The 10,132-nt window shown below is 38.0% G+C and overlaps 1 protein-coding gene across 1 annotated transcript; it reads right to left on the bottom strand.

The window, feature by feature from the left end:
• Nucleotides 1-7,200: 7,200 nt before the first annotated feature.
• LOC132166208 (G-type lectin S-receptor-like serine/threonine-protein kinase LECRK3) lies at nucleotides 7,201-9,738 on the bottom strand. Its single transcript, XM_059576989.1, has one exon. It carries the CDS (start codon nucleotides 9,694-9,696, stop codon nucleotides 7,381-7,383), a length of 2,316 nt encoding a protein of 771 aa, XP_059432972.1. The 5' UTR covers nucleotides 9,697-9,738; the 3' UTR covers nucleotides 7,201-7,380.
• Between the last annotated feature and the right edge of the window lie 394 nt (nucleotides 9,739-10,132).

Below are 10,132 nucleotides of genomic sequence, written 5' to 3'. Positions count from 1 at the left end.
AAGACCATGATCAGAAGAACCAGTTAAATACCTTAAGACCCTTTTGGCTACAGTCCAATGTGTGGAGGAAGGATTGTGTAAATGTTGACATAATTGGTTGACAAAATAAGCTATCTCTGATCTTGTGAGTATACAATATTGTAGGGCTCCAACAAGCTGTCTATAGGGAGTAGGATGAGGTAAGAGCTCACCATCATGGCAAGACAATTTTGATCCTGATGGGTAAGGAGATTTAGCAGGTTTGGCTCCATCCATATGAGCCTTAGCAAGCAAATCATAAATATATTTCTGTTGACAAAGATGAATACTATGACTGTGGCATGTAACCTAAATTCCAAGAAAATAGTGCAAAGGTCCCAAATCCTTCAAGGGGAATTCCTATTGGAGTTTGGGTGAGTCCCTATAAAAATAATGTCATCCACATAAACTAACATGTAAAGATGAGCTTGTCCATGATTATAAATAAATAAAGAAGTTGATGTACAAATTTAATTGTACTCGCAAGCGCACGAGTCGTGTGCAATATAGTGTGTGTGCAAGTGCGAGGTCGATCCACAGGGGAATTGTGTTTGTGAAATTTAATTTCTATCTAAATCAATTATATCTTAACCTAGTTCCGAATGATTTTGATTTTGAAAATAAACTAACATAAACTAAATAAAATAAAAAATAATCAAAAGATAAACGACTAAGGTTTTAGAATTCACCTCACCAAATCAAAGCATACATTCTTATGTTTTCATTCATGCATCCGACAAACAATTAAACCCTATATATGTTCTATTGTTTTTTTATAAACCAATTGAATCAGTCGATGAATCCATCTCTATTACAAATCACAACGAATATCCAATTGAGATCAAATCATCCATTGTATCCGTAAATCACAATGGATATAAGTCTCAATCAAATCATTCGATGTATCCGTTGGATGAAACACAACGAATATCCAACATTTTCACGATTTATAAACAACAATCAATCACAATTTTGTCACACAATTGAACTGAAACGAACATACATTACATTAAACGACGGATTTGTACGAACGAAACATAAAAATATAAAACTAATCAATGGTGAGGCTTCATCTTCAACCTTAGTTGAAGAATTAGCCTCTCATGACAAAAGAAATCATAAAGAAACTAAATTACTTCATTAAAATTAAAAACTTACAAAAGAATTCGAGTTCCAAGCTACAAAAACCCAGAAAACACGGAAAGCGACCAAGAACGGCGCCCCCGGCGCGTCTTCGTCTGATCCCCTCAATTGTGAGGCTTAGAGGTCTATTTATAGGGCTTAGGAGAGTCCTAGAAGCCCTAGTAATCCTAGGAATTTCGGAGATTTAAGTCCAAGCCTAATTAGGTTAAAGAAAACCTAAGCCCAAATCGGAATAGGATTCGCCCAGAATTGAGGTCCTATCTTACGGCGTGATTTTGGCCCTGCGGCGCTCCGAATTGGGAAAATGCTATTTCACAATGAATTGTATAAGTTTGAGTTATCTTTCCAATGCCGCTTGAATCACCTCAATCGGATATCTGAGCTGAAAGTTATGGCCAAAATACCGAGACGTATTCAGAATCCAATTTTGCATCCAATCCGATTTGACTTCAAATTGAGAAATTCCGAATTAATCTTTCCTTTATTTGATTAAACTTTAACCATGATTGGTTAAGCTTAACCATATCTTCTAGATCTTCCCAATTTGCCCTTTAAGCTTGGAATTTTTCCAGAAACGCTTTATTTTCTTCCAAAAGCCTATAAAACAAAGAAAATACAAAAAGGAAGTAAAATGGCCTAATTAACCAAAACTAAAGGATTAAAACATGCAAGTTAAGGGCTGAAAATATGAATATTCTAGCACTTATCAGAAGTATCCCCCAATGATGCAATGAAACCAAGATCAAGCATAAAAGATGACGATCTGGTAAACCAAGCTCGAGGAGCTTGTTTTAAGCCATGATTGCTTTGTGGAGACGGCAAACTAGTCTTAAATTGTGCTTAGCAATGAAACCATATGGCTACTCCATATACACTTCTTCAGCTAAGGAACCATACAAGAATGCATTAGATACATCTAGCTGTCTAATCTCCCAATCAAAGTGAACAGCTAAGACCAAAATAACTCGAATTGTGGATGGTTTAATGACAGGGCTAAAAGTCTCAGTGTAGTCTCTCCCACTGAGTTGATCAAATCCCTTTGCAACTAACCTTGCTTTGAATCTTTTAACAGAATCATCAGCTTTGCGTTTTATCTTATACACCCATTTGTTTCGGATAATGCTGTGATGAAGAGATCTAGAGCATAAGGTCCAAGTACCATTAGAGATAAGCGCATCATACTCTAGTTGCATTGCTTCCCTCCATCGTGGATCAAGAGCTACCCTGCTGTAGGATACTGGTTCTTTCTTTGAGTGTGTGATATGGTGAAGTTAGTAGTTAGCAAAGGACTTGAGTATGAGGGAACCAATTCTAGACATGGTGACCATAGGGTGGTTAGTGTTGTGCAAATATCTACCTCAATTAATAGGCAAATAAATGTACATTTAAACTCGCAAGTGCACAAGGTCAAAACAGTAGCATAGAGTGCAAGTACGAGATCATTCCCACGAGGATTGGTAAATTTTGATTAAAATTAAATTTAGTAAACAAAACAAGATAAAAGGTTGATTTTGATTCAATAATGATAAAAGGTAGGGCTTTGATATCCACCACTAATCACACGTAGATAATATAACAATATACCAATGATCCAATCATATTATGAATACTTAATGTTTGACAACCTAAGGGCATGTGTGTCTACTCCTTAAGCTATTGATTTTTCTAAGCAATAAATTAGGCATCGGTGTCTACTCTAATTCTTTTCTTTCTCAAAGGATTTAGCATGGGTGTCTACTAAGTTATTCTTTAAGAAAGCATAAATCTATGAAAATCGACTAACACATGAGGTGTAGAGCATGAATGTCTACTCCCGGTTCCCCGTGTTGATTAATTCAAGAACCCGTGGTGAGGTTCTTTTGTTACTCTATTAAACCCAGGACTCGATCATCCAAATTGATTTAATTAACTAATCTATACCACATGCATATGTTGATCAGGCATACACATATGAGGAATTCAATAAAATAGGAATTAATCAAATTAAGCATCACAATATGATTATTACAAAGGCGCCAATATTGAAATATTAAATAAACATAATTAAGGCTTCAATCTAGCCCTACTAAAGAGTTTAGTTATACATGAATTTAATGTTAAACATCTTCATAAAATAAAATAGAAAAGAAAAGAATAAACCTGAAAACTTGAACTTGAAGAGCCTTCAATTATTCTCCTTGAAATTGTGTGTTTATTCTAAAGGCTTAAGGGTCTATTTATAGGCCTTAGAACACTCTAGAAACCCTAGAAATTGTACCTTTTGCGTTCTAGTTCACCTAGGGTTTTGAAGGGTTGAAAAAGAGCACTTTCCAGAATAGGGCGCTGCTGCCTTACTCTTTACGCACAGGTGCAATCGATCGCAGCCCATGTGTGCTCGATCGTAGGTCTGCGATCGAGCCTTCTTCTTGTGCATACGAGCGCAAGGCTACGCTCGTCTTGAATTTCTCTAGTAGTGCGCTCGAGTGCAGATCCCCTGCAATCAATCGCACTATCAGAACCTTTAGCTTTTCTCAAATTTTCTCTTTAAGCCCAGACTTCGAGAAATGGTTTCTTTTCTTCTAAAAGCCTACAAAAACACAGAAAATAACATAAAAGAACTAAAATGGCACAAACTAACAAAACTAAGGAATTAACAAATATAAGTTAAGGGCTAAAATAGAAATATTTTGGCACTTATCAGTTAGAAGATAAGACAAGGTCTCGGGGTTGGTGACCTAAGGTATGAGACGAATTTGTAGTATGAAGAGGAGAGGGAGGCAGTTCTAGAGTTGAAGGTCCAAATGGGATATTAGGAGCAGTTGTAGCCGTGGCAAGGGCAGGAGTAGGATCTAAGGTTGTGACTAAGTCATGGGAAGCAGCTGAAGGTGAGCTCGGTGAGCTATGTGTGGTTGGGAGGCGAAAAATAGGCTGCATATTAGGAACATTAGTAATAGGAATAGAAACAGGAAGTATAAAAGGAGCATCACCTTGAGCATTAATTCTAGATGGGAGTTGTGAAGTGGTTTGATCCTTGGCAGGGAAGAAGTCTTCATTGAAGATAACATGTCTAGATAGATACACTTTGTTAGTAACAGGATCCAAACATTTATAGCCAGCATACTTATACCCTAAAAAGATACAAGGTTTTGATCTATACTCTAACTTGTGTAAGCCAAAAGGTCGAAGAAGTGGATAACAAAGGCAACCAAATACTCGGAGATTTTGATAATCAGGTTCATGATTATAGAGCTTAAGATAGGGTGATTTGTATTGAAGAGTAGGAGTAGGCAGTCTGTTGATAACATAAACAGCAGTGAGAAAAGCATAAAGCCAATATCGATTTGAAAGATGAGAGTGAGCTAAGAGGGTCAAACTAGTTTCTAAAATATGTCTGAGTTTTCTTTCTGCAAGACCATTATGTGTCAAGGTATAAGGGCAAGATTTTTTGTGCAAAATGCCATTTTTAATTAAGAAAGATTGAAAGTGAACCGAGGTATATTTACCTTCTCCATCAGATTGAAATTGTTTGATTTTGGTAGAGAATTGGGTTTCAACCAGCAATTTAAACTTAACAAATGTATCAAACTCTTATGGATTTTGATAAAGAGGATAAATCCAAGTATAATGAGAAAAGTCATCTATAAACACAACATGGTATTTGCATCCACTGATAGATTGAATGGGAGAAGTCCAAATGTCAGAATGAATCAATTCCAAAGGTTGAAGAGAAACACGATTTGATGAATGAAAGGGCTGCTTTTTACTCTTGCCTAATTGACAAGAAATACAAGCATAAGTTTTATTGAAATTAGAATAAAAAACAGGAAGGTTTTATGCTTAACAACACAATTAACAATGTCTAAAGAATGATGCCCTAGTCTAAAATGCCATACTAAAGATGTGGTCTTTATGCCTATCAAAGCAGCAAATGTCTTGTTCCCTTTATGAAGATTTCTTCCAAACTGCATTGGATATAGACCATTTTCACTCTTCCCTTCCAGTATCACCTTGTGGGTCAAGAGATCCATTACAAAGTAATGAGAAGTGGTTAGGATAAAATAACAAGAGCTATCTAGGCAAAACTTTTGTATAAACAGCAAGTTAGCAGAAGCTTTAGGGCAATGAAGTATGCTAGTGAGCTTAAAGGAAGAGTTAGGAGTATAGATAAGAGATGAACCAGTATTTTCTATAGCTTTGATACCATGTTAAATTACCAGGTATCCCAAAAGCTGAAGCTGATAAGAAGAGGTAAATTTAATCACTTAACCATCACTTTAACACTCCTCCTCACGTGTGGGCTCAAACTCCCTTTTAATAGGTGAGGCCCAGCATGTGAAATATTTAATTTAAATGGGGGTGAATTGATGGAGTCAAGGTTTGATCACAGGACCTTTCCCTCTGATACCATGAAAAGCTTTGTATTGATATAAACAAAGTTAATACATTACACTTACAATAACATAGTATATATACTACAATTTGACCTAGCGAGAATATTGCAAGACAAATCAAATATTACAAAATATTCTACAACGAAGCAAATCTTCTAGCATGCTTTCTTGTTGTCCAAGCCAACCAATGAATGTCCATATTTCCCTGTAGAATATCTCTGATTGCAGGTTGTATACGCTAGAGAATCTTCTCTGTATGCTATCATAGGTGGACGTGGGATGATCCAAAACTTTCCACATTGATTTTTTGATTTCCTGCTATTACTGGGATTGTCTGTGTACAAGTCTGCGCTTGATCACACTGAGTGTGCGCTCAAGCCCTTGCAGGCCTGCTTGCTTGCGAACGAGTGTAGGGAACTTGCGCTCGATCTCTTGATAGCTTGATCTTCTTTAACTTCGCTAGCTTGACTTTATTGTTATAAGCAGTATTGCTTGCATATGCTGAACCACCAACTAACTTCATGTTAACAACATTCATAAGAAAGGGGTGCTTTATGTAAGGTGTAGTGAATATGCTTGTTCATATCCTTTGGTGCCTCTAGATAGCAATATAACTTTTAGCTCATCTTTACAAAATAATGCACTTCTTGCGTGAAGTCAAGAAGTTAAGGTGTAGTGAATATGCCAGTCTATCAAATCGAGTGTGTGGAATAAGGTGAAGTGATAAGTATAATTTATGTCCCATGTGAACATAAATACTTGTATTCATATTTTCAATTGAATTTAAATCATATTTTGCTCAAAGAAAGTGTGGAATACTTGTATGATGTTGGAGTTTAATTGAAAATTTGGCATTGACATTTATATAACTAAGACAAAAATTACCATCAAGGGTGGCGGTTCAATGGCCCAAAGAAAGTGTGGAATACTTGTATGATGTTGGAGTTTAATTGAAAATTTGGCATTGACATTTATATAACTAAGACAAAAATTACCATCAAGGGTGGTGGTTCAATGGCCCAAGGATATTGTCAAGTGGTCAAGGCATGTATTGGGACATGGATTTGAATCTCCACAATGGAGAATCCCTACATATGACTGATTAGTATTAGTGACATTGGATTCCCATTGATGTCCTAATGGGGTTGGGTCAGACTATGGCTTAGTTAGACTTGAGAAAACGCTTGCGGTTCCTACCGTCTAGGTCCTTCATGTGCGGCTCCCAACGGGTAGGTGCTACTATGGTCACGCCCAGGTAGGATAGCCACAATTGGTTTTGTAAGTCATTGCTGATAACCGATTATCATTATAAGCTAGGCTAGCAAAACAGGTTGGTGTGTTGGGTTTGAGTCTAACCCGCTTGACCCGCCAACTTATTAAGAGTCAATCCTAACACAAACCATTTAGCTAAACGAGACATTCCTCTCGACCTTAACACTACCCACTCAAATAACGGGTTGACATGACATGATCTATTTGATCTGTTTATTAAATAGATCATGTCATTTGACATGTTATATATTTGATAAATAAATAACATTTTATCAATCCACAATATAATCTTGGTTACAACATCTATTATTTTTTGTTGTTGAAATAAAGAACGTGATAAGAAATTTTTTTATTGGAGCATTACTACACGAATGCAATTCAAAATGGCACGCAAAAGAAAAACTCAATGCTTACACCAAAACATTGATACAAGATACACAATATTTATTCAAAAGAAACTTCTAAGACATGTCTCTAGACAAGACTTATTTTTTATGATTAATCCAAGTACAAACACATTTTAGAAGATACAAAGAAAGGATGTTGGATTTAGAGGGATTGGAATATCCAACACATTTCAGATGGTACTTAGAAAAGATGTTGGACTCGGAGGAACTGGAATATCAACAGTCCCCTCTAACATGAGTAGAACCTTTTTCATTGAAGGGCGGAGTGAGGGCTCATCCAAAATGCACCAAAGTCCTACTTTGGTTATTCTCTCCAATTGTCTCTTGTCAACCTCTTCATTATTCACTAGTTTACTAAGCTCACAACTCTCAAAACATTGGTACACCCATTCTTCAAGAATAGCTTCTTCCTCTGGAAGATCAAGGTCCACACTCTTTCGACAACATATAATCTCCAACAGCACAATTCCAAAGCTGTATACATCTACTTTGACTGTCACGGGCATTTTTCGATGCCACTCTGGGGCAACATATCCCTTTGTCCCTCGAATGTGAGTAAAAGTTTTGGTTTGATCAGCCTTCATCAACTTTGACAGTCCAAAGTCAGAGATTTTTGGGCGTCTGTTTTCATCCATGAGTATATTTTGGGGTTTTACGTCGCAATGAATGATTTGTGGTTCACACTCTTCATGGAGATAAAGAATTCCTCTCGCTATGTTGCGAGCGATTTCCATTCTTTCATTCCAAGAAGGTTGTTTTTCAGGTGTGAATAGTACATCTGCAAGTGACCCATTACTCATGTACTCGTACACCAAAAGCCTGTTGGGTCCATCATGGCAATAACCCAGTAAACGGACAAGGTTTTTGTGATGCGTTCTCCCAATAACTTTCATCTCTGTATGAAATTCTCTTTCCCGTTCAGCCAACAATTTGTCAAGCCTCTTGACGGCTACAATCCTCTGGCCAACGCCATTCCATATTGCCCCTTTATATACTGTCCCAAAGGCTCCTCTGCCAAGCTCTTCCTTGAAACCACCCGTCACTTTCTCAAGTTGTGCGTAAGTAAATGATTTTGGAGCAACATCCTCTCCCAATACAGTGTTTCCATGATTAGATATCACTTTATATGACCAAACACGATTTCTGTAAACTGCAATTCCAGAAATCGCCAAGACAACTAATGCAAAAGCAAGTAATGAAACACCGACAATTAGGATGTCCAATCGACGCTCTTTCTTCCTTTCTTTCGGCATATATCCATCTATAGTGACTGTAGATGTACCTACCTTGATAAGGGCTACGGTTGAGTCGGTTTGATCTCTTCTCCCAAATCGCAAAGGAAGCCTTTGTTTTGTGCACACCCCGTCTTTGAACAGCGCAGCTTCACAGTTGCAGTCCTGCAAACATGCTTCTCCGCAATTGTCTTGGGTTGTCGATATGATAATAGAATAGTTATTATTCTCCCATACGGTGTTCAGCACTGGTTCCATGGCATATCTGTCGCTTTCGCAACTTTCTGCAGTGAAATTCCTTTGACAGCCTGAACTCCTATCTTCCTTGTTGACGGATTCAAATTGAGGAAGACATTTGCAACCAACTTGTAGATCAATTACAACACAATATCCATTAATCCCACATAGACCCTTTGGCTTACAGACGTTATCATCTGGAGTAAACCATTTGACTGTCCAATCTCCATTCTGATTCATGTCGTGGGAGTATAGCCGCAAGATCCCATCTGGGTCAATTGTCAATCGGTAGACCACATCTTTTGTAGCATATCCGGCTGTCATATTCACTATAATAACGCCAGCGCCATTGATCAAATAGAGATGACCATCGTCTTCAAGTTGAAGAACCACGTCATTTTTTTGCCCATCTATACCAGGTCCCCCATAACCATATTCAAGCGTGTATGGAGTTCCAACTGGGTACATCGCGAGCCATCCATCTTCTTGCATCAACACCCGAAATATGCCGGTTGACTTGTTAGTGTCTGAAACACTGGAATACAACACTTGCCCGTGGGAAAGATTCTGAGTTGGCAAAAAGGTGTCCGTTGGATAATCGAAACTCTGCCATACCGTCTGATTAGCAGAATTAAGGAGAACAAAGTTGCCCGTGTCAAGCATCGACAATGAGCTTGCACCTTCCGGAAAACTGGCGAGGCTTGTCTCTGCGCCTTGTGCCGATTGAAGAACCAGGCGTCCATCACTTGTGAAATTCAGTTTAGAATCAGAGGAAACTGGAGGTTTGTCTCGGTCGGCTGTCCAAACCACTGTCTTTTGTGGAAGCCCGGCAAGAAAAATGCCGACAGCATAACCGCTGCCTTGCTTGTAGAATCCAAAGGCATATAAACCGGAAGGTGATGGCCAAGAAGAGTTGGTGGATGGCGTCAAGAAAGAGCCTCGCTTTACAAGGGATTGCCCCTGTTGAGCGAAAATAGCTGAGAGAAGAAGAAAAGGGAGGAAGAGAATTGGCATCATTGGAGAATAGGGAATAGTTGTTGTTTGTGCCCTTTGATTGATACTAATTTGATTCAGCCTAGTGGGCTGTGTGTGTTAAGATACATATTGTCAGGCCTACTATATAGCCCCTAATAGTTGTTGTTGTGCACTCCATCGTCCATGATTGATGGTGGTCAACACATCACAACAGCAGCCCTACCTCCTATTCAGCTTTTGTCTCTTTCTCCTTCCTTCTTCGTAGTTACGTACATGTTTCCCTATGTCTGAAGTGTTCTCTCTTTGTTAGTTCTCTTCACTTCACTGTTTTAAGTTAACCAAAAAGAATTTACCATGTGTATTTTGAAGGTATTTTTATACCCACTTTGTTAGAATTAGTAGCTCATATTAAAACACTAGCAATTGGTAAAGTAGATGAAACAAATTGAACGGAGCGAAGCGATGTTCACGGCGAGGG

Source organism: Corylus avellana, chromosome ca11 (genome assembly GCF_901000735.1).
Source record: "Corylus avellana chromosome ca11, CavTom2PMs-1.0".
NCBI classification, from domain to species: domain Eukaryota; kingdom Viridiplantae; phylum Streptophyta; class Magnoliopsida; order Fagales; family Betulaceae; genus Corylus; species Corylus avellana.
This window is presented reverse-complemented; position numbering and strand designations above follow the sequence as displayed.

What these genes read in the sequence shown, in the direction of transcription:
- LOC132166208 (XM_059576989.1), bottom strand. Translation starts at nt 9,696, where the DNA reads ATGATGCCAATTCTCTTCCTCCCTTTTCTTCTTCTCTCAGCTATTTTC.